Here is a 26,411-nt window from a genome sequence, read left to right on the forward strand (position 1 = left end):
TGAATGAATGGTGTACGACATTTAAAACTGATTTTTTATTATATACATTAATTTACAATATTGTGATCAAAATTCGTTTTTTAGAATAAATAAATAATTTTGTAGTCGCACGCTTTCTTTGAAATTAAATTGCATTATGGTGTAATGTGTAATGTGTATGGTGCAAAGGTGTAACGTGTATGGTGTAAAGGCACAGGGTGTATGGTGTAATGGTGTATGGTGAATGATTTAATGGTGTATGGTGTTAGTGGGAAGTTTACACCATCCAAGGACTGTATAGTGTTTACATATTTAACCGGATCAATGACGATAACTGGACACTTCATTGATGAGTTTATCCAAAAACACCTGTCTATAGATGGACTGGTCTCTTATAAGCGAACCGATATAACCCCGCCCAGTCAAGTGAAATAAATCAAGTAATACTATCAAAACAAATGTTATAAGAAAAACCAGTGTACATTGTGTGGTATTTTTCAAAAAGGAAGATTTTAACTTCTCTTGCAGGTGATCGGTTCAAAAGGACAGGTTTCCAATTTGGAACGTTTAAAGTAAAATAGGGAGTCTTTCCATAGATCTGGCGTGTAACTGTATGTTGGTAGGTGTGAACGTTACAGTTTTATTGTTGCTTTATTTATTATGATATTTTATATGAAATAGACTTTTGATTAATCAATTACAATTCATCATGAAAAGTCAATTTTTTAAAGTTGCGATAAACAAACATCAAAATCTATCAATTTGTTTTGTGATTAACTAAATATTGTACTTTCATGTTCGTAACATTTATGTTTTAAAAGTGGCAATCTTTATAATTGTAAGTACAAAATATAAAAACCAAACATTTATGTTAAATTAATATAAAATGAAATGCTAATTTCTTTATGTAACTCTTTAAAAGGAAGTCCCTCAACAGTTATCTTGTCATTTCATCTTGATTTCCTGAGTTCCTTTAGCTTTGATACAACTTTGTTCCCATCGTTTTTGAAAATTTGTGTCTATAAAGCTAAATACATGAACCAGTGCAATTCGTTTTTTTTCCTTTTTTTAATAGTGTGTTCGTCTGTCACCTCCTCATATACAAAGAACACTGACGCGTCCAATTCCATATGTTCATATATATACCAGTGTTACAGGATGAGACTCACAAGGCCAAACATACGCTAATTTTATTCACTGCATATTTGGTATCCTTACTAAAATTCTAACGGATATTCTGAAGTATTGACCTTGTCTTACATTAAATTGATAAAATAAGTATTCCATAAAATTTTATGTTCATTTTAATCATTAAAATTTCAGTTTGGTCGTGGGAGTTAAGAAATGACAAAATCAAATATGCGGCATATATTTAGAACTGCATTTGCAAGTGTGCCTTATGAGAGTCACACGTCCTTCTTTGTTACTTTTTTTGGACTCATGAAGTATCTATATGACTAATTCAATATAAAACAGTCTCCACATAAGCGCAGCAGACAAAAGAGAATGTTATATTTTTTAGTGGCATGTTCACCGGCTATTTCAAACTAGAATGCGTCCTTGCACACTTGATTATTAAAATTTGACATACAAAACACAAGTATGTGACAACACATGTTGTTATACTAATCAAATGTGGAAAATATTTTATTTATATTTTAAAGACTGTTTTATTGTTACCATACTCTTATCTGAAATCAATAAATGGTAGGAATTTTTACAATTTAACATAACAAATACGATACACATGACACCATTGTAAGATAGTTCCATTGTTGGTTTGGTCTTCATATTTGTATTTGATATTTTACATCGATCTGCCAAGATGCCATTTTTTCTAAATATTTCTTTGAAATCCAGTTGTTAAGCTATAGAAACACATCACATGAGTTAGTATTTGTTATGAACCAACGTTTTATATTTACACTTTGAAACGCCCTAAGATTTAAATGCTACCTGTAAATACGAGTGTAATACTAATCGTAGGTATATTCCTCAAAGGTCTAATATAAACAGGTATCTACATGCGTTGTTAACGTGGCCACTGGTGTGATAGTTTTTACCTGAGTTTACCTTCATACTCATGTGTGTTTGATATAAACGAGGGTAAGTAATTGATTATGTTTAAAACATCATATGCGATGTTGTATTTTAAGTAAGACAATACTTTAATTTGTTATCGTTGGTATTGTGCTATAACATATAAAGATATTCAGCAGATCACATACTTTAATTTATGGGTGTTTACAAGGTAGAATAGTCACCTTAGTTGACCTTTATACAGGAAGTCTAACAAAACAATAAGTTATCAATCTCATATAGATCTGAATGAATGCGACCTATAGTGTGACTTCAACTGGAGACCAATTATACTTGTGCTCAGTTATTGAAAGGAATATCACCTGAAAACTGACACTAGAAAGTCCAGCTAGATGACCGATTTCATTGAATAATTCTGCGTGCTTATATATAGGAAAATGATTATTTACATTTTCATATCTGTGATATGAAATTCAAACAGAAGAATGAAAATCGTCATAATGTCATTGCGCATGCTAACTTTCGTATTCGTGTTGGTTTTCTTTTTAAAGATTTTATATCGGAGTCATATCTCCATCTACATTATTAGGAAGTAACATCGATGTTTAAATACATTATGAAATAGAAGGTGTCCGGTGCCAGAATACACAATTTTATTATACTTAATTACAATTCCGTGACATATATATTTGAAAGTATTAATTTTATACGCCAAGTTCCTTTAGTTCATTGACCTTGTCATAATTGTACATTTACTTTTTCAGTAGCACTTAATTTTGTGTTGCTGCTTAGAGTTAATTGCTGAAAATATTTTACAATTATTCAGGTAATTAAGTTGTGGTTATTTTGATTACCTTTACAAAAGGTCCATTTCACAAAATACGTTGTCTAACATGACAGAGCCAGGATGTGTTAAGTTATATACATATTTCTACTCTATTAACATGATTAACATGATTAATCCAAAATGAATTCAAAATTCACAAACATTCCACTTAACCATTCTCATTAAAAAGAAACATACAATAATTCACGACTGAGAATTCCATTTACAAAATCGACAACTGACTTCAGCTCAACTTTTTTGAAAGACATAACTTCACTTCCTTCAAGTTTATTACATAACACTATAACAATTAAAGTAAATGTATAATATTTTAATGGAAACTGTTGACCTAATGTTTAGCTTGATATTCTCTTTCTGATTTAATAAGTTCTTAGAAATGTAGTCGGTTTATTAGCAATCAAATAACAATATCCGTTTAGATTGTTTTCAGTTCAAAGACCTTGAAATTAAAAGATTTATAAGTTAAGTTTTTTCTATAGAAATATTTTGAAGGATAGATTAAAATGCTTGAACAAGTTTAAACTAGCTCCAAAATAAAAAAAAATCAATACATTTTAAGAGATAGTAAGTTGATAGTAATCAATAGTTGATTATAAGACTATTTACATTTAGGGAAATTAAAAAAAGTAGTTAAATATATTAAAATTTCAGAAGTCGCTTTAAAACAATAAGTCGTAGTGAAAGAATATACTGAATTTTCTCCTCAATGTACAATTCTACATTTAATGTTCTCAAAAATGATTGGAGACAGTAGTTAAGATTACTAGCATTGGTGGTGTCGTGGTAGTTTGGCGGGAGCAGCTGCATGAAATGAATGGTGTTATTTAATTAATTCAGGACATATCAAACTAAAGAAAAAACTGGAATTTGTGCTTTTTTGCAAGCAACATGGTATTAAAGAGTTAGAGCAAAGGCTTGTCGGCTCATGATCTAGCTCAATGTCTTGTAAAAACCTTTACTTTTGTTTAGTCATTAACTTGTTTATTTGGATCATTAATAATGTTATGTTTCAAAGGTCTTGGCCATAGAAGTACTCATTATAGCTGGCGAGACATGTCAGCTTATTAACTCTTATACATTAATATTTAAACATTAGTCAAGGAATATTCATAAAAGATATAAAACTATTATATTTACATTACTTATGTTATTGTCAGAAGAAGTGCAATGAGAAATTGTAAATGGGGGTCTAACAACATGTTGTTCAAACCAATTCCATAAGAATTTGTAAACAAATGTTACTTTTTATATTTAAAAGATCAAGTCAATACTAACACTGTTGCATTTGAAAAGATAAACATAAATTTGTTTTACAGATTGTAATTATACCCTGCGATAAATGTGATGCCACACATAAAAAATATATTGGAGAAGCTTTTAAAAACAAGAAAATACCAGAAAGACCTTCAAACTCATAATTCAAAAATAAAGTGACAATTCAATGGTTTAAAAAAAAAGACCAACAAACAATAGTACACAAAACACAACATAGAAAACTTAAGACTGATCAACACGAACCCCAACAAAAACTGGGTGTGAAGGCAGGTGCTCTGGAAAGTAAAAATCACATTGACTCTTTATTCATTTCTAGGCACCAATTTTCCTCGACCGAAATAATAAATAAAAGAAACCTTTTGTTTTAGGTAGTCTTTTCTGACAGTTAAATATGTCCCATCGTTACGTTCCTGGAAAGGTCGAAGGCGAAGTTACTGCCCAAAGGACACCTTGTCTTTTCTGGTGAAACATATGATTACAATAACGAAGAAAAATGTAAAATTAGAGGAATAGATTGAGAAACAAAGTAAAAGCTGTTTTCACGGAAATTAATGAAAATAATTCAAGGGTAAAATGAATTTGCTAAAGAAACGAAACGAATGTAATTGGTACCACTGAAGAACAAGATGCGAACGAAAACGACACCAGTGGAAAAAAAACTGCTGCAGAAATTGAAAGCAAAATTAAAAAAAAAAAAACGCAAATGGAAGAAAGTGATCTGGAAAATAAAAATGTTGCCAGAAACTAAGAATATATAGTATCGAAGTCAACAACTGCAGAAATAATAAAGAATAGTACTGGAAAAGAAGAAACGATGTTGTTATGCTGAAGAAAATATATGAAGCAAATTGTCTCATTAAGAGGTAACTATTACAAGGAATTTCATCATTGTGCTTCATCCTATTTATTAATTTCGATGCTTTTAAATGTTTTATAAGACATTATATAGAACAACAGTATTTCAGAAGCGTTTATTAGATGTATTTGATATCAATATATTTGGGTTTATTAAAGGAAACATAAGTTGGTAGCATTCCAGTTTTACATTTTATTTTAGAAAGAAGAATGAGATTGTATGATATGGCAACTTGTTTTGCCCCTTGAAATCTAAAATGAAATATTTTTTTTTAATTTCGATATGAGCAAAAGCTTCATCCATTTTTTTTTCATTTGTACAATTATGTAGTGGTCAGTTTTATCGCCTCGAGTGAACTTTTGACCTTTATTGACCTGGCACAACCTTCTACATATATTCTGTTTTAAAAATTCAAGTGTTTTCCTAGTTTATTTCTTAATATTTTAAATATCAAGTGTCATGATTTCAATTTCTTTGTAAATGAAATAAGACTTAAAATGTAAAAAATATAAATAAAAAAAAAAAAAAAAAAATGAAAATAAAAAAAATCATTATGCATACATTGTGCATACATTTAACACATGTTATGTTAATGACACCCCAGTAGCATTAGATATATATCCCTTTTTGTTGCTCTGTGCAACAGAACAGTGCATGTCATGTAGGGTACAAATATAGTTCCGTGATTTATTAAGTTGTTGTGAAGATATGAACAATCAAGCATTGTAACAAAATTTCATTCCATGTATACAAAACACAAATTATTTCATTTCCTTGTTCAAAGACATATAGATATGGCAACGCATTTTATAGCATTTATTGGTCGTAAACAATATGATAAATGGGTCGATTTTCATTGTGATCAATGAACTAAATCCACCAACTCCACTAGTACATTTTAGATTTATGATCTTTATAACATGATTATTTGTAAAATAATTTTACAGAGTTCAAGTGATAATCGTAAAAGGATATATTGAATTTTGTTAACTAGATCTAGTGTATATATTTATGATTTTATTTTGTTTATAATTATCTATTCACAGAAAATAATCTGACGTTGACTCCGTTACCTCATTACTTGTGTGTAATTAAATATTTACCTGAATGTGAACCAAGTGTTTTGTAATAGGATTATAACATTTTGATTTCAAAAGTGAAATTTTATATTTGGATTCATTTGGAATTGTGGGATTTATTCAAAATGTGAACCTAGATTTTACTTGGATTTCTATAACTGGATGTATGTCAATATTGCACCTTATCTAGATGTCAGTAGACTTTAGTTCATTACTGAACAATAAAAACAAATATATCTACATCAGGTGAGAGTGCATTGTATATTTAACAGTCAAACCTTTTTTATATAGTTAATACGATTAAAGCCTAATTAAGTTGTAATGACATACTGTAAACAATCCCAGCAAATATAAAAAAAAAGATGAAAAACGTGATTCTGATAAATCATGAATATTCGACTGCCTTCTGTCATGTCTGTTGTTGTTGATTCATGTCTGTCAAATTTGTCTTTCTTAAATAGTTTTGTTATAAATTATTGCCGTTAGTTTTTTCAAATGAAATGTTTTTATAGCCGACTATAAGGGTTTCTCTCATTGTTAAACGCCATACGGTTGCCTATAAATACCATCCACTTCATTTGAACTTTGATGGATAGTTATCTCATTGGCAATCATACCACATTTCCTTGTTTTATACTTAAGTAGAAATTATGTTTAGAAACGTTTTATGCCCTGCATATGCAATGTATTGTATCAAATCCCTTCTCAAAGTCAAACACAAGAAAGTTTCTTTTTTCTTTTACCAAAGTATTTTAAAGAAAGAATTTTAAAAAAATATACAGTCAATTGTAGATGAGCCTTCACAATTTGTTTTCTTTCACCAGATGCCTGTCCTCTGGAAACCTATTAAGTCGTACTATTATTTAGTATAGTTAACTATTGTGATAGCTCGATAGTTTTAGGGTTTATATCATCTCCTTTCTTTGTCGATAAAAAATCGTTATTTATCATGTTAGCCATTGTTCTGGTATATGGGCAGAGTCTAACACGAGGTTGAAAAAATACACATAAATCGGCTGTTGATTTCGAATACACATTTATTAGGCGTGTTGTTACCGGCGATGGCGTCGTCGGCGTCAAAATGTATTACTTTGTTGATAGTTTGCTGGCGTTTCAGGTTTATTTTCGATTTATGAGTTTGAATGTCTCTTTGTTATCTTTTGCCCCTCTTTTGTGAATAGGTCACGTTTATGGAGAACTATTATTATCATTAGTGATAGGTCAATGATATTTGGCATGCTGTTGTATTAGCATAAGCAAGTCTCATTTCTTCGGCCTCGCAACTCAGTCATGGTTTAATGACTTTGAAACTTTTAATGTTTACATGTATAAGTTTGTGATTAGGTCAGTTTACGGGGAACTATTAGTGTAGGTCAGTCAATAATATTAATGATGTTGCTGTAAACGCATTTCAAATCTCATTTTCATGGAGATTATTTTGCCCCACCCCCTTACATGTATTATTTTGTGATTTATTCAGATTAAGGGGAACTATAAGTGGTTAGTCAATGCTATTTGGAATTTCGATGTATTAACATTGGAATATTTCATTTCCATGGAGATTGTTTTGATCCCTTTTCAGATATGGTTTCTTGTCTTTGCATGCTTTTCATTAATTACATGGTAATGTTTGTCATTAGATCAGTTTGAGATTAACAACTTATGTTAAGTCAATGATATTTGGTAAGCAGTTGTAGGGGCATCTACAAGTCTCATATCCATAGAGATTATATGGTCCAACCCCTTCATCATGGTTCATTGAAACTTTTACATAGTTTACAAGTTTGTGTTGAGGATAATTTCAAGGAAACCACTTATGATCAGTCAACAGTATGTGGTACGCAGTTTTATAAGCATTGGCATTTCATATTCCCATGGATGTTAGTTGGCCCTGCATCGTCAGTAAGGATTCGTTGACTTTCAATGATAGGCTAAGTTTATATGCTTAAATATTATAATTTTAATTTTGTGCACCCCCTATTTCTGATAATATATTGGTCATTTGTTCCACGTCAATATTGTTGAGGAAATATAAACATTAATCAAGAAAGTGTCTCTAACAATTCGAAACTGTCTTCCTTCAAGCTTTTTCAGATTCATAACCGGATATAAAAATCATTTTTAGATCACCTGACCCGAAGAGTAATGTGAGCTTATCCCATCACTTGGTGTCCGTCGTCGTTAACTTTTATATATATCATCTCCTCTGAAGCTACTGGAACAAATTTAACCTAACCTGGCAACAATCAGCATTAGGATATGTGGTTTATAGGTGTTTCCGATGATCAACCTTTCCCGCCAACATGGCCGCCGACATGGCTTAAAACTAAAATAGGGGTAAAATGAAAGTTTTATCTTGAAAACCGCTATAGATAGAGAAAATCTAACATACAGACAAAATGTTCTCAATGATGAGATATACCTATTGTACATTAATACCAAAACAGTGATACGACTTCTTATAGAAGTTAAAGCCCTTTAAATGACCATTTTACCATTGTTTTTCAGTTTTGCCAATTATCTTGAAATAATTATAGATAGAGCTAATCTGATGTGTAAGACATGATCTACAACAATTTAAAATGACCGAAATCGTCCATTGACTCACTATTATTGGAGTGATTGCCCTTTAATGACGATCTTTATCAATATTTTTGTGATTTTGGCATATAAATGAAAAGCTACATTAGACAGATAGAACTTAAAGAAGCAAAAAGTGCCAGTAAGACCAGATCTTCTAATAAGTCTAATGATAAAAATCGGCGGACGACTCCGTATAGGAGTTACTGCCCTTTAATGAAGTTTCTTTCGTCTTTTTTGTGTTTTTCCCTAAAATCTAAAAAGCTATAATAGATAAATAGGAGCTTAAATAAACAAAAAATTATCAGCATGACAAGATCTACAAATAAATGTACTGACCGAAATCGTCATTTCATTACTAATTCATGTTATTAGAGTTATTTGTCTTTAAGGACGATATTTATCATATACACTTTTTTCCTTATATCTGACAAAATCCTATAGATAGATAAAACCTTAAATAAGCAAACACGGTCAGAATGATATCATCTACAAATGAGTCTAATGGCTGACATCGTCAGTTCACTCCTTAATTGAGCTCGAGTTATTGCTCAAATATCGATTTTTATTATAATAACCGTGTTTGCCTTATATTTGAAAAACTATAATAGATAGATAGAAACTTAGATAAACAAAACGGATCACCAAGACATGATCTACAATTAGTTACATGGTTAAAATCGTCAGATCACTTCTTATTGGAGTAGTGTTTCCCCCAGGCATGTTTAGCATGGATAGACGCCATGTCCTTTTTCTGTCCTAATAAATGACGCCATGCCCCCTGTTCACTTTTTTGAATGACGTCATGGTCTCGTAAATGATTGAATACAAGAAGTGGATGTATAAAGTCCAGAATTGGCTTGGGTGTGTTTCTCTACTTATTTCTTCTTTATGATGATATTTATTTCGATATCATAATTCTCCTCAATCCGGATTGAACGATTAAAAGATCGATTCATATGTTGATTCAAATCTTTCAAAAATGTGAACTAGTAAAAATCATCGTACTTATTTGAGCAAAAAGTTTGCAAGCATTTCTCAGTACCGCCGATTATCAATTTCATCTGCTTTATTATAGATCGACATGGTTTTACTCTGTTTAATAAACAAAATCGATGGAAATACTAAATTCTTTCAATGTTTCGATTTTGACAAGACGCTATTTTGTGAAAAGATTTTAAACTGGTCCTTCGACTAATTTCCTTGTAATGCATTAAGAAATAGTAAACCAGTAAACCGGAAGTAAATTTATTTTTCTTAGTATAAGCCTACTTTAATTAGGAGCACCTCCATATTGAGTTTTACCTTAACTTTGAATTTTAAGAAAAAAAATCCAACATATGTACAGCACATATAAATAAACGATAAAAGAGTCATGCATGACATATTTACAAGGACCTTTTTAATACAACTACAGGCGGGAAATTTAAGAACTTGAAATATTTTACAACATTACACTTTTATTGATTGCTATCTTGAGCTCTGATTCCATCAACAACTGTCAGTCCATACTTTATCAATGCAATATAACCATTTATTGCCCTTTTTTCAATTCTTAGCATAATCAATGTGCCCTTTTGTTAATCTTTTGCGTGCTCTAGGTGCCCTTTTTCATTGAAGTTACCATGCCCTTTTTGTGCGATAGGGGAAACACTATGGAATGATTGCCGTTTAGTGACGATTTTACCAATTGTTTTTGTGTTTATGCCGAATATTTGACAAGCTATAATAGATAGATAAAAGCAAGACTAATCAGTAAGACGAGATCTACAAATAAGTGTGCAGTTCTAAATTGTCAGTCGACCCCCTATTTGATTTATTGCTTTTTAATGATGATTTTTACTCATTTTTAGTGTCCAGGCTCTCATCGTGAGATAGTATATAAAATCTTAATATCAAAGCTTATCGACAAGAAGAAGATAGAGATAAACTCTAAAGATAAAAATTGATCAGCAAAACAAGATTAACAAAACAGATATTTTGTCATTTAGTCCACAATGTCCGAGAGTCTCAATTGTCGAAGATGCACATAGACCTAGGTGAGCATAATTGGCTCTTCAGAGCCTCTAGTTTTGTTTTCAATTTTCAATTTCCATTTGGATTTGTTCCTTTCAGTCGATACGCAAGGCTTAGCACATTTTCTAGTTAATATCTGTATATGAAGCTAGCAATTATTCTTTGCTCTCCATTTAAAGCTCTTTTCCTGAAACTGTGTACTTTTTCGAATTAGATGGTATTATTTGTTCGGAGCTCTGTTTGAAAAAAACCCATATTTGATAAGTTGATTCACAGTTTCCTGTTGGGTTGCTAGCCTATAAACAAATGGCTATTATCCATGCTTCTGTATTAAATATTGAAAATGGAAGAATGCTTTTCTTTTATTGATTGCTGTTTCCTGCATTTTGTATTTTCGCTTTTTCTAAGGTTTGAACTCCTCTAAAAAAATCTTGACCGTTTTGTTTGTGATGTTTACGAAAAGAACTTACGTGTATGGAAGAATACCTTTTTTGTTATCAATAATCTCAAGTGTGAAGCAATTCCGATAGTGCATTTTGTCAAGTCATTTGTGGATTTATTTCAACTATAATCAAATATGTATCAAAACTGTATTTTGCTTGTGTATCGCATGTTATAGGTCACCGTGGTACAATGTAGAAAGTTATTAAAAGCCTTGACATGATGAAATGTAAAACAAGCACGGTCTGATTAAGGCACACCGCATAAAAAAAATATGATAGGCAGAAACAATTGACCACCAGTGAATAACAGGCTCATGGCTTGAGATGGGCCCATGAAGAAAGTGGGGTTCAACATGTTTAGGAGCGGTAAACCCGCAATCCTGTACAGTGGCGAAACAGCATATCAGTTGAATTGAACTTACCTTATTATGTCGTTACAAAGCACTACACACAAACAGATAACTAAAAAAATTAAAGGCATCAATTAAACAAACTATTTGGTACCAGTTGCCATGTTCAAAAGTAAACATCCAGCCGATTATATTTGAAGACATCATAAACAGTCTGAGAAAGTCATGACCTTGTATGAAGCCAGTGAATAAGGTCATTCTGTATAGTAGAAGGGGTAGATAATAATGCATCCAAGTTTAATGGGAAGTTTTTTCATAACTTTGCTATTACAATGCATCCGAATGTCCCGGAAATAAAACAGACGTCATACAATAAGCAGTGACTGAGATTCGTAAATACACAAATTTAAAATAACGAAAAGGTATGTACTCATTCTGCTCATATATATTTTTTTAGATTTTTATGACGTCTATTTTAACGATCTTTAGAACGTCTATATAACATTCCATGATCTGTCATCAGGGTGTCTAGTCAACATTAAACACAATACTATACACAATAACAAACTAAATATACACCAGCATTGAAATAATAAAAATTGTAACATTTTTAGCACTGCTATGTTCTTAATCATTAGAAATAATTTGATGTAAAATAGTTTCCGCATTCTGAAAGTGTACATTTCCTTTATAAACAGGATAAAGGACGTGAGATTTTACAAGAAACTGTATTGTACTCATTGACAGTAACGTGGCCAATATCTGATAAAAAAAAGTATATTAATATCGTAATACATTAACCAAATCATCTAAATCCATCTAATTATTACCTGTACGTTTTATCACCTGTATAAGATAATCATTTGCGGAATATATTCTTAAGGCACTGAACATTAATGTGAACCATGTGCTTATGTAACAGGATTATAATATTTTAATTTCAATAGTGAATTTTTAAAGCTGCATTTATAATGAATTGAGCACTTACATTTATTTTTGGGATTTATTCAAAATGTAACCTTAACTTTTATTGTGATAATTAAGCAATATTTTTCATAACCAGATGTATTTTAAAATTGCACCTACATTTGATGACACAAGAATTTTGTTTAATACTGGATTATAAGAACATTGATATCTGCATCGGGTGAGTGCATTGTACATTTAACAGTCAAACCTTTTTCTATAAAGTTCATAAGATTAAACTCCAATTGTAATGACATAATGTAAACAAGTCCAGCAAAGACAAACTAAATAAAGAAAGTCGTTCTTAAAAATTTCAATAAATTGATTAGCTTGTAAAGTAGAAATGTGTTGAAAGAAAACGTACTTATTTTATCAAATCAACTAAACCTGTAAAAGTATGGTCCCCTTGGATTAATTGTTTGATTGATTTTTGATTTCTTTACATCCAATGTTCTGAATAAGAGCAAAATAAATCTAATAGACAGAGGCCTTACAGTTGGAAAAATCTGATGGAGGGTAAGAAATTTGAACTGCCACCGGAATATCAGGGCAGCAAGCAACCTACATGTATTTAACCCTTCGCAAGTGATTCCAAACTTTCTGTGATGTGCTAAATAGGATATCAGATTTAACATCTGATTGTGGACTAGATATGGCTTCTTATTTATTCATCCAGCCAACCAAACAGATAGCCATTGCAAAATTTGAATATACATGTAGTTCTTTACTCCACGGTAGCATCAGGGGCGGAAAAAGGTTTGCCTGATTTAATTTATTTGAAGATGTTTAAATGGGTACATTTATTTCAGCTCATGGTTTTTATATCAGATAAAGTCAATGTTTAATAAACGATTGATAAAAGTAAAAATTAACATTAATTTATTTATGCAAGATGGTGTAGTTGTAAAAAGGAGACACACTCAATAAAGAATTACATAATTATAACTTTCATAGATACTTTTGATTAATCAAGAATTAAAGACTGTATGTATTTAAAGCTCCTGCAAATTTTGCATGTATGTTCAAAAATATCATAAAACATTGAAGGAAAAATGCCTATTCTACTCACGAAGCATGCACTAACTGTTGAATGATGCAAGTGTAATTTACAATGAAAAGGCAGACGGTAACAGCAGTGTAGAAAATAATTAGACGGGAATTTAATCATGGTCACGCAAAGTAGCAAAAACTATCGAGTGTAAAGTCCAAATTACCTACATACAATATTTACCAATATAATTTATGCCTGAATCATACCTTTGGAGTACAGTCATTTAAACGACAGAGCAAATTTAAAATACTGGATCACAATTCAACATCAACTATCAGTATGTCCAGCTAATTATGTAAAGTAAAGTAAAGTAACGCAATTTTGAAAGAAACAATATTTATTACAAACAAATGTCACTTAATTATTAGACCATTACGTTATATGACCTTTTTAATAATGTACATGTACTCGTTTGACCAATTATTATAGGACGAATTAAACAAATACAAAAGTGATCATTCGCAAATATTAAAGTGGCTTCTACTTTAATTAAGCTGATACATGTATCGTGCAAAAGGTTAATGACCAGAACTTATGTAAATTACCATGAACATGAAACAGTATAAATAAAAAAGTAACTTTTCCATTCAATTCCTATCCACCAGACACTGTGGCGTGGGTAGGAAAAACAATAAATTCCATATGAATTCAGTAAAATAAGAAACACGTTAACATAGAAATTTCACTTAAGAAATCATGGGCTAGTGTGAACATGTACACTTTCGAATATTTGTATTTAAGCATATTATTCTATTTTTAATACGACGTCGTTTTACTAATTGTGAGATACGTTATCTTCTTCATCTGTTGACAAACATAGTACATGTATGACTACCTGGTGTTTTGTTTTAGTTAAAGAAAAAAATATAAAGTATGTGTATCCAATATCTATTATTATGTTAGCTATCCATGCTGATTTTTTTTTTCATTGTAATTATATATAAATACAAAACTTTAAAAACATTGATTTCATTTTAACAATCATATTAAGTTACTTGTTCAAATGTAGCAAAGAAACCTATATAATGATCTTGATTTTCATGTGTATTTTGCCCAGACACCATAAAACTTAAATGTCCATGAACTCAGAAAGAAGGTTATTTTCTTATGACTCGTGATATTAAAACTCATGTCCACTAGGCAATGTTATGATACGAAACATATCAAAACTGGAAGTAAAATCCTATTGTAAGCTATCAAGTCATTCAATGTTTTTTAATGTTATTTTATTTAATCCATGTATATTAATTAGAATCATAACATTAGAAACCTTCATGATTTTTGCTTCTTGAAAGCTAGCTGAAAGCAAACAACAAAAAAGACATAAATCATGTTTCCAAAGACAAAAGTACACAGTTACACAGTATTTGTAGTGGTGCAAGCAACATTGCAAAATTTTGGAGTATTTCGATATCCGTACTACGTCTATGTATAATATATTAATATATACTTTGATGTTCATACTACATATGTTATATATAGTTGCCACAACTGCAACAGTTATGTTACGATATTTCTCCACTCGATTTCAAGCGCGAGGCTTTAAAAATTTAACTGTTTAGAGGGGAGAAATATCGTAATACCCGAGTTATAGTGGTGGAATCTGTTTCTCTAATGATTTTTATCCTTCGTTTTCAAAGATTTGCAGAATTTTGTGTTTATATGTGACGTCACCAGGCAAAGTCGCCTTTTTTCATGACGTCAAAATAGGGAAATGCAGAAGAAACTAAGAAAATTTGACGGCATAATTAAAATGTCAACCAATCATTTGCTGATAATTCACTAGTAAGCAGAAATATTTTTCAGCACCCAAAATTTTATCTGAGTTATCTGACCCTTTAATGATGTTGATAATGTTCAAATATTTAGCTTCAAAAATATTTTGTTGTCCCTTGAAAACGACTGTGTTTGAGCATATGAAGTAAATACGTAACAAATCTATTGAAAATTATCATCAAATTTTCTCAACACATTTCAGTCAAATTTTAAAATTATTTTTTCAGTTTCCTCGTACATATTAGTTTTTCGTCTTTCTTATCCTCTTTTAGTTCAGGTAAAAATACAAGCACTGTTTCCAACTGAAATATAATTTGACCTTATAACTAACGTTTAATTATAAGCAGCAGTGATTGACGTAGCCATAAAGATAATTAGATCACCCCCAGTTTTTGGTGGGGTTCGATTTGCTTAGTCTTTAGTTATCTATGTTGTGTCTTATGTACTATTATTTGTCTGTTTGTCTTTTTCTTTTTTAGCCATGGCGTTGTCAGTTTACTTTTGATCTATGAGTTTGAATGTCCCTCAGGTATCTTTCACCCTTCTTTTATGATCCACCATTTTCTACATAAGATAATATATGTATCAAGTCAGGAATGTGACAATGTTTTTTTCATTCATTTGATGTGATTGAGCTTTTGATTTTGACATTCGATAAAGGTCTTTCCGTTTCGAACTTTCCTGGAGTTCGGTATTTTTGTTATTCTACTTTATTATGACAAAATGCAGTATAAAAAAGATTATAATATTAAAGAAATATTATGGCTTAACTAAAGAATACTAAATTAAATCTATTTCTGTCGTATGTTCTTTTATGTACCCTTAGTTAGTCAGCAGACCGAGATTTCAAGTGGGAGAATAGATGTCCTTTATACTAGACTCTAGGACACAAAGTATCATTACCTTGTCTAATTTAATGAAAACTGTAAGTATAATGGTCTTATATCATATATTAATTGTTATGTTTGGAGAAATGATCAATATATAAAGATGAGGAATGATTGCCTATTACAAAAATATGCAAGTGCGACCAAAAGACCTTATACCAGTTCTTTGGTAGCTTTTATTGGTAAGGATCTGTTCATAACTACTTAGACTTGCGTTGATTATGAAATTGCAAAATAGTATTGAAATCTTTATTCTTATCTTTATATATAAACATCAGGAGATGTAGTATGAGTGCCAATGAGACTAGCGAACAGAGTTCAAATAACAAAGATAAAAGCAACTAAAGGTCATTCAACAATGAAATCACATATACCGTATAACCAGTCATAGTACCCCGACATGCAATAAGTGAAACAATTCCATCGAGAACACTTATAGCCTAATTCATTAATAAATTTCTTGTTGACGATTCTGTTGCATTGCCGTGTACTTCGCATAGCTCTTGTATTCAAAATACATCGCATAATTTTCAGTATTCGATGAATCATTTTCGAATAATGCACATATCAAACGTCTATGCAGTGACGTTAAAGAAGTTCTCTTAAACTGTCTTAGTTTTTAAATATTCAAAGTTGCTATGAACCTTTTTTGTTTTGTTTGATGAAACTAAGGAACCTAAACGAATGTATAAAACAAGTCCTATTGTAACATGCTTTGTAAGCCTTTCTCTCTCAGATTAGTTCATAAAATACTCTCACTGACGACAACGAACTTTAGTGGTATGACACATAAACTTAATTTGTATGTGGGTCTCATCACTCTACAGTTTGCTATAAATATGGATTTGCGAGGTAACTATCAGTTTAATTTTCACCAGTAAAGCAAATTGCAGATTCTTATTGAGCAAGCTCTCTTACAGGAAAGAATCTATTTGCCGAGCGGTAACGGTTAATATACTTACCCTTTTTAAATTAAAAACTGCTGCTACGAAGGTTAGATTTTCGCACATGTCTGTTATCTTGTTCATAACTATATCATACACGATTTGGAGGGGCAGATTAATTAATTTGCGACAAGTTAATTATTTTCAGTTCTAAATTATCAAGCCAGCCTATTCATTTCCCAAATTATCCTGTCTCCCAAAATGTCATGCAGAATTGTCATTTGTAATGTGATTGACTCGATTAAATTTTTAGACCACATTACGTTTTTTTTGTACTTACACATTACGCACTGTATATTTAATTTTTGGAAAGTAAGAAATGAACAAAAGCCTAACTCAAAATGATATTCCAACATATAAGTACGTGTAATAAAATAACGGATAGACTGTTGTTCATATCTAAATAATAAGAAAACCTTATCAACAGTTTGACAAATTTACTGGTGATTTGCAGTTTTGTTTTTAACGTAATAGAAGAAAAGAGGATATTTTCAACTTGGTTTCACACCCTAATCGCCTTTTCTGTTACTTAATGACTTCAGAATTTAAGAATGAAGAATGCTTTTAAGTATGTATTTATTATGCTTTCAGTTTAATTCATGCATGGCAAAGGGCGACAACCATCAGTTTAGAAACGAAGTTTTAATAATACTAGTAATGAATTCTATTGTTACAACAAAAGGTAAGTCAATCAATGTTTGCAACACAGTCATGTTACTAAAGAAATGTGGTAAAAGAGGAACACGATTACAGGATTATATCTATTAAATATTCGTTTCCTAATGAACTTCTGAGGCAAAATGATATACTTGTAGTTGTTTTCAGCTTTCCTACGTTAGATAGTGATATTGTTTATATTTTGGTCTTCAGCTAGAGTTACAAAGGAGAACAAACGAATATTATCTTTAAAAACAATCAATAAATTATAACCGTCAAGACAAAACGAAACCTGGAATACATACATAAATAGAATGTTACGAATCTCGAGGCATTTTTAATGATCCGTTAGTACACGTCAATATAATGTGTGTTATGATTTAAACTTTATAAGCTCTTCGCACCAAATAAAAAAAAAACTGTGAACGCAGGTTTTTGAGTATTTGCCCTGACCTCTAACGACCATTTAAGAACATGCTACAGACATTATAGCAATCTCGGACTTGTTTCAAGTTGTGCGAATACGTGGAGTACTACTGCATGACATTCAATATCATAACAGTTGGATTGCCAATTAGACAAATATCCACCCAGGACCAAACGAAGTTCATGCAGGCAGCTATAGGGAGTCTGCACGACCTTCAACACAAAATTAAACACATATACCGTAAAGTCAGCTATAAAAGGTTCTGGTATGACTAAATGTAAAACTATTCAAACGAGAATCACAACGGCATGATATATAAACAAAACAATAAAAAAACCAACTATGAAAGAAAGAATGTTTCTGTTGTTCCGTTTCCTCGTATATTAGATATGTTTCCCTCGGTTTTGGATTGTGACCCGGATTTGTGTCAGTTCAATCGATGAAAATGACTTTTGAACAGCGGTATACTACTATTAAAATTGAGAATGGAAATGGCGAATGTGTCAAAGGGACAACAACCCGACCAAAGAGCAGAAAACATTATTGCCTTTATTGATATCTATGAATGAATTCGAATTTAGTAATGTTTTAATATCCGAATAACAAACATGAAAAACTCAAAGTAACTACCAATGCAAAAAACATGAGATGCATTGTTTATTCATTAGTTGGTATTGGGTTTTGTACTAGGTTTAAATAACCTCAAGTACTCTTAGATCGGTAAGTTGTGTCATTTGTCTTTCTGTAATTTGTTTTCGTGCTAATTATATCGCATAAACAAAAGTTCAGTAGGTTATATTTTTTACCTGTCCGGCCGTCTGACAGTCCGTACGTCCGTCCTTCCGTTCGTCAGTTCATCCTTTTGTCCTTCCACCAGTCCGTCTGTCCGTCAGTAACTCGTTTGTCTATCATTTCGTTCGTCAGTCCTGTTATTGTCATCATATCTTCTTTAAAACCGCACCTCAGAATTTTATAAAACTTTTACAGATAATAAGGTCATTCTATGAGTAATGTCCTTTTGAATTTATAATTTTGGCCTAGATATACTACTGCAAAAGTTTAGCCTCTATTGCTGTCTACCTGATGTGTTTTCCGTTCATTGTTTGAGTATATAACAGGACGATATTTTTCTGTGTTTTTTTTTTAATTGTCTGTATGTCATACCGGGGCCTTTTCCAACTTACTATATGGCAATGGTGTTGCTTGTGTTTTATGACCCTGCAGTTACCTGTAATTGAGCTCGTCATGTTAATGAATTCTATCGCATTTCGTACATGTACATATAAACAAGTCTTCAAATATCAAGGAGGCATTAAAAAGTAAAATGTTTGCTTAAATCTTATTTGTAAAATAAGATTTGTAAAAATTATGAATTACATGTTACAGTGAAATGTAATCATCAAACACTGGTACCGTGGATTATTATTATTCCGTAAAAATAGTTTCTTAATGTGGAAATAAACATGAATTTAATGAAATGAAATAATTGCTTGTGTTTGTTAATGGCACAACCATCTTCTAACAATTGATATACATCGAAGTCTTGAACCGGTCCGGTGTTTCTCGATTTTACATATCATTGATCTATAAGATGCAGGTTATCTCTAAATTGATTTTATATTACATTATCTATATGATGATCATTTACAAAGAAGCATTTGTTTTTGATCTGTAAAACGAAGGCGGATTATACCAAAGTAAGAATAAAAGCTAAGAGTCAACTAATGACAAAAAGGTAAATTCGACAACAGGTACATGAGATAGTTTACTTACCACTTCATGCAAAATTAAAAACTGATAAAACGTGTACCGGCAGTCACACAATAAAGATAGATATTGCAAAAGAGATAGCTTAAATTACTCGGCATAAACTGATAACGTTTAACATTAAATAAAATAAAAGTATGAAATGTCGAACATTTAAAGTCAATACGATTTAAAGGTAGATACTGCAACATGTGCAACATCATTTGTTGTATATAAGTTAATTATTCGATTTTAAAACCTTAAAAATGATAAACTTCATTTGATTCGTGTCGTTTTTTTTATGGTATCTCACATTCATGCTGTATTTGTTTAAAAACTAGATAATATATGCAATGCCTTTTGTACTTCATTTTTTCAGGTCTTGTCATATTGGAATTAGATTCCAAACCTGCTATATTTGGGACAAATTTTAGGTTGAAGTGTATCATATCTGAGGTTTCTTGCTGCAGTACATTTACAAGAAAATGGACGAAGGGAGATAACTACCACCTGATTGTTATAAATAGTCTATCAAGCAATACATCGAAATATAAGGAAGATTTGAATGTTGCCACGAAGACTTCAATTCTGACAATAAGGAATTTAACAAAAGAAGACGTAAACATACCATATGAGTGTACATACGGCTTTGATACAGATAGCAAGTTACTAAGTCTGAATTCGACAGACTTTGAATGTATGTTTTTTTTTTCTTTGGAGACAACCATCTTTAAAAGTTTGTAAAGTAAAACAAAGCAGTTTTTTACAGTATCTTTTGCACAGTTGTTGCTTTTGTCGGTGTTACTACATAAACGTGATTTGTTTTCCTAAAATAAATATAACGAGGTAATGTAAATGTTTAATAAAAAAGTAAAAAGACATGAAATTAAAATTAGTTATGTTAATTGTCCCTCTTAAGTGCCAGTCTTTGTAAGAATCAGGCAATTTAGAAAAAAATCAAAACATTGCCGAAAAAAACCCACCGACCTGACCACCATATTTTGAAGGTACCCTCATCCTGAGTTAGAAGTGGTAGGTCTTTCGTTTCTGCGTGTCTGGTAATTCGAGAAATATCCAGATAAATTTTGGTTAGAATGATAGCAAATTACGGAGTTATCTCCCCTTAATTGTTATTTTCTAGAGCATTTCAACCAAATTATATCTTTAATTACCAGAACAGGGAAAGGAAACGAATGTTATATTCATGGTCCATTATACATTCTGAACTTAAATTAATGTAAAGTTGAGCGGGTTTTTGTTTGTCATGTTTTCACCACTGCCTGATTCTTATGCAGATTGGCACTTAAATGCTCATGTTTAAAGATTTAAGAGTAATATAGTTAACAGTGTAATTGACCGAAAAAAAAATGAAAAATAAAAGATTAATATTCGTTATGGAAAAAATTATACGACACACTTATGTAATCATGATTATGAATTGCCATAAAGTATGAATATTACGTTTACATTCTATAACTAAGAAAACACAACATTTTTTTTTTCTCTCTGTAATGTTTAAACATCCGTTAAAGATAGGGTGTACGTGGTTAATCGTAAACAATCCGTTTGTCAACATCACATCGTACACATCTAGATATTATTTTGATTATAACTTCATGTAATATTCAAGAATTGTGTTATGACAACTTGTGAACTTTAATTTGATTTACACAATTTGTAGTTTGACCGTCATATTTAAGTGAAATGTTTACATACCAACCTTTAGTGCATATGATGAATCTTTACAATATGAATGTGTTTGATTATAATAATCTGCCATAACTTTGAAGTTGAAAGCATAATTGATATATGAATATATACGCCAATGAGAAAGCAAACGAATAACACACAAAAAAGACACATATAGATATATACTTACGGTCTTTGAAAATTATAAGTTTTGCACAGTGTACATTATGTATGTCCTATGTCAGGAACCAGTATTACAGTGGTTGTCGTTTGTTACTGTGTATTACATTTTTTTTTCGTTCATTATAATGTACATATACTCTAGGCCTTTTATAGCTTATTGTAAAAGTCCGTACGTTGACCTACGTGTATAGCTGTGTCATTAGGTCTCTTTTAGAGAGTTTTCTCATTAGCAATCATACGACATATTCTTCTTTGTATGTGTCTATACTGATATGTCTTGACAGTATGTTAATCTGTTAATCGTCTGGAAAAGAGAAAATCCTAAGGAATAAGGTTTGAAGCAACAATCAAATATCTGCAATCAATATCTGATTCCGAAGCAACAAAAAAATAAGATATAAAAACCGAGTACTTTGGAGATACATTACTTCTGCGATGAGCTTTTGTCTGGCTGTCATTGTCAGATTTTTTATATCTCATCTTTACTCTTATTTTGTTTCCTCTGGTCTGTATTCATGATCAGTTGCTACAAATGTACTAAAAGAACGCGTAATAAAACTCAGTAGTGGATGAGCACTTCCTGTGTAACACATGCATGATATATTACAAAAGTCACAAGTAAAAGAAAGACCCTTTTTAGCCATATACATGTAGCTCTTCAAATGTTTCAGTTTTTACCCATCATTTGCTTCCAAATTTTCTGCGTTGAGCGTATTTGACGGTGGTAGACCAACAAGAAAACTTGGGAAGCATGAAAGTGATAAAGCACAGTGTGAATCAGCATGATCATGTCTGTTAAGTTTCTGGGAACAAGCTTAAATAACTTCACTTATTACACAAGTATAGATGATTGTTCACAGGAAAATGTCTAGGATAACTAACTGGATTATTAGTCACTGCACATTCATATTTAATCTTTCTTATAGAAGAATAACTGTTCAGCATAAGATGTATCAACTCAGTAGTCACAAATAACATGACACTTAAACATCTTTAACACGTACATCTGTATGTTGAAATCAGAGCGAACAAAACAAATTTGTTGATGTTGTATTGAAGTATTCATTGAAATTGTGTAATTTATCTAGTAAAAGTTAGTATAAACGCTTTTTTAAACCATTTGACATTGGATTATTTTAATCTTTTTTTTTTTATTTTACATTTTCATCTTCTTTTCCTGAATACATATTAGATCATCCTACAGAAGATGTTCCAGTCAAACTACACATTAGCAGAAACCAAATAGCAACGGCCAATGTAAGCTTCAACAAGGTTTATCCAATTCCAGTGTGTTTTGCGACTGATGATGTAAGTTTATCTAGAAAATGAAAGCATTATTGAGAATAACTAATTTGGTAAACTTTTGTCATTTTCATAATACATTATACTGGAATACATCTTAAACTTATTGTTTAAAAGTTTAAGAAATTGCTCTTTAATTTCGTTTAGGCCTCGGTGACCGAGTGGTCTAAGTAATCGAACTACGAAATCACTAGCCTGTCAACACTACAATTTATAGTGGAATCCCGCATGTGGCAAGTGCTCTCCAATCGTAATTGACTAGGTTTTTCATCTTTCTTATCGACGGTCAATGGATTTCTAATGGCACTCTGGTTTCCTTCACTTTTAATAACTGACCGCCACGAAATAGAACAATAGTGCAAAAATTGCGTTAAATACCAAACAAACAATCAGAAACATACATCAGTGCACTGAAATAGTATAAAAGTTGAAACAAAATATATCATAACTCAATATTGAAACTTAAATTTGAAAAGAGACATGTTGTTTCATACGTATGCTGCCTCAACTACAGATATGTTTTTTTTGTATCCGAGAATACGCTAATACCATGATCGTTCTATATATTATTACTAATCAGAATTCCTATGCATACTGGCTGTACTGTCCTTCTTAGTTTTTGTTGATTTAACATCAAAGTGTTTGAATTTGGGAAAAAGAATACATCACAATAGCCAAACCATTTATTCTATAAAAAAGCAATATATTTCTATTGACTAAATGAATGCAACTTTTTTCAAGTTATTTTTTTGTTTGCTTCAATTAATGGCTTAATTATAGATTCGAAATATACATATTTTAATAAAAAAAAATGTATTCCTGCCTGAAAGAAGAGTGTTCTCAGTGTTATTATTGGGTTAGGAAGCTGACTTATAAATTGATAATTTCACAGATTAAACCAAATTTGTAAAACGTGGATCCCTATTAATCATGTTAATCGAAATGACAGCTTTTAAATAGTTGTCATAGAATTGTATTACGGAAATTTGACTGTCATTTATTGATTATAATCTGTATATCCAGTGCGAGTTAGCATAAAGACAATGACTATCTGTACTATCTTCTTTCATAACTTTATTTATGTCATAAGGAATTTGTCAAGAAATACATTTATACCAAATTATTGCAGGGTTCCAACGTCTCACACCACTTATCAGTTGAAAATGAAAGAACTGGGCTATTTTACCGATCAAATCTGCAGTTTCAGTACCAACTGGTAGACAACTGTTATCAAAACATTTCAATCATCTGCACAGTTGGCACAACACATTTGACTGTGGTTAACAGCACTCTACCTTGTTCATCAAGTAAGTATGATTTATATATTATGAAGAAACTTGGTCTTCTTGTTATTGTTACCTATGTCAGTAATTGTGTTTATAGTGCTTGTTTTGTTACCTATGTCAGTAACTGTGTTTATAGTGCTTGTTTTTATTAATTCAACATATTTCATCTGATATATGTATTGAATCTTCCTTCATTTAAGATATAACTCATCACAGTGTGTTCAATTTAAAATGTTATATAATGGTTGTGTTCTATATTTAATGTATCATGATGAGTTATAATCGAATACTATGAAAAACAATATATCTAGAAATAATAACATGAACGAAAAAGCTAACATGATAATTTGTTCCTTTGTTAGCAATTGAAAGTAATTCTTATAAAAATAAACACTATCAATACATGTAACAATATGTTTATTACCTTCTAGAATTAGAACAACGAATGATAGAAGTGGTTGCAATCATAATATCAGCCAGCTGGATACCAATGGGTATCGTAGCGCTTATACTGCTACTTTGTCTACAACGAAAATGTACGTAAAAGATGGATAACACATTCCAAATACTGTTGAATTCTGAAATGCTTAATCTTATTAGAATTCAGCCTTTATGGGCTTACTTTATTAGGGGACTTCGATTGGGTTGTGATTTTGAATTCTGCACACCTTGCAGGTGCAATCAACCCAAATATTTTACTTGACTATGATTGACACTTTTCTAGGCGTAGGTGATAATAACTTGCCGTTATGAAAAAGCCGAAAGTGCCGAAGGCGTGTATTCAATGAGTAACTACAAGTAAATAAAACAAAAATCAGGGTGGTGCTCACAGCAAAACTTTAGACAATCCAAAGAGATCGCCGGTTCAAAACCAAATAGCCCAAACCGTCTAGATCTAATAATAGCGCAAACTTGTTTAAACAAGCCAAATTCTATATGTGAATAAGAAAATATCTGTACCAAGTAAGAAATATGACAGTTGTTGTCCATTCGATTGATGTGTTTGAGCTTTTGATTTTATCCATTTGATTGGGGACTTTCCGTTTTGAATTTTCCTCGGAATTCGGTAATTGTTGTGATTTTTCTTTTTCTCAAGTCCGGGCCTGTTATTGAATGTTTGCCGTTCTTTGCAGTTTGACATATTTGCTTTTTCGTTAATTGTGTTGTATAGTTTGTTATTATGTTGTTCTATTACACCACTTTCCCAGGTAAGTGCAGGCTTGACATCTTCAAGCTAATAGTAGTTTTACACCGCTACATTTTGGTATGTGTCTGTCCCAAGTCAAGAACATGTAATTCAGTGGTTGTCGTTTGCTAGTGTATATCATATTTGTAAATCAGACCACTTCTTTTTTTTTTATTTAAAACCGTTTTTTTCGATTGAAGTTATAGACGATTGAATGGATTTCCTTTTAGCAATTATTCCAGTTTTAATTAATACTGTCCTATTTATTTCAAATATTACTTAAATTTTGACAATGACCTATGCATTATTGTCGGCTTATTCGTTTAAAATAATCCTTTTACATGACATTTTTTTTGCGAGTGCTAGAGTCATACTGTCTGGTTTTGATAATTTCATTAAGGTTGAAATAAGAAAAAAGAGTTGTGGTATAATAACCAAGATACCATATTATCATAGATAGATATAGGAAGATGTGGTATGAGTGCCAATGAGACAGCTCTCCATCCAAGTTACAATTTATAAAAGTAAACCATTATAGGTCAAAGTACGGTCTGAATAACGTGCATTTAAGTAATCAAAAGTTGTGTAAGCCCATTAGCAATGAGACAAAAAATAACAAAAAGTCAACTATAAATGTTCTTGAAATGGTTAAATTTGAAAGAATTCAAACAAACCGACTAACGACGAACAAAACAATAAACGGAAAACAGATAAAACAAACAGAACCCAACGACAACATCTGATAACAAGTTTTTACTTGAGAAAAGCAAATATAAAACTCATGTTAAAGAGTCAGCAGTAAATGTTTCACTGCTTTCGAATATCAAAATAATGTATGCATGTTAA

The 26,411-nt window shown here is 31.1% G+C and overlaps 1 protein-coding gene across 3 annotated transcripts in view; it reads left to right on the forward strand.

Annotated features, from left to right (window-relative positions):
• LOC127717934 (uncharacterized) overlaps positions 1-25,674 on the forward strand; it is a 184,613-nt gene extending 158,939 nt beyond the window's left edge. Inside the window, exons 1-8 of one of the 3 annotated variants that reach the window (XM_052223812.1) lie at positions 1,986-2,085; positions 4,510-5,004; positions 16,085-16,183; positions 17,681-17,771; positions 20,299-20,616; positions 22,984-23,099; positions 24,223-24,400; positions 24,811-25,674. In XM_052223812.1, coding sequence (XP_052079772.1) covers positions 16,121-16,183; positions 17,681-17,771; positions 20,299-20,616; positions 22,984-23,099; positions 24,223-24,400; positions 24,811-24,923 — 879 coding nt within the window. In that variant the 5' untranslated portion in view covers positions 1,986-2,085; positions 4,510-5,004; positions 16,085-16,120 and the 3' untranslated portion in view covers positions 24,924-25,674. Of the gene's footprint in view, positions 1-1,985; positions 2,086-4,509; positions 5,005-6,195; positions 6,323-16,084; positions 16,184-17,680; positions 17,772-20,298; positions 20,617-22,983; positions 23,100-24,222; positions 24,401-24,810 lie in introns of those variants that run through there. The other 2 variants (XM_052223811.1, XM_052223813.1) reach the window with 2 other exon arrangements.
• The last annotated feature ends 737 nt before the right edge of the window (positions 25,675-26,411 follow it).

Source organism: Mytilus californianus, unplaced genomic scaffold (assembly GCF_021869535.1).
Source record: "Mytilus californianus isolate M0D057914Y unplaced genomic scaffold, xbMytCali1.0.p SCAF_10, whole genome shotgun sequence".
Classification (NCBI taxonomy): Eukaryota; Metazoa; Mollusca; class Bivalvia; order Mytilida; family Mytilidae; genus Mytilus; species Mytilus californianus.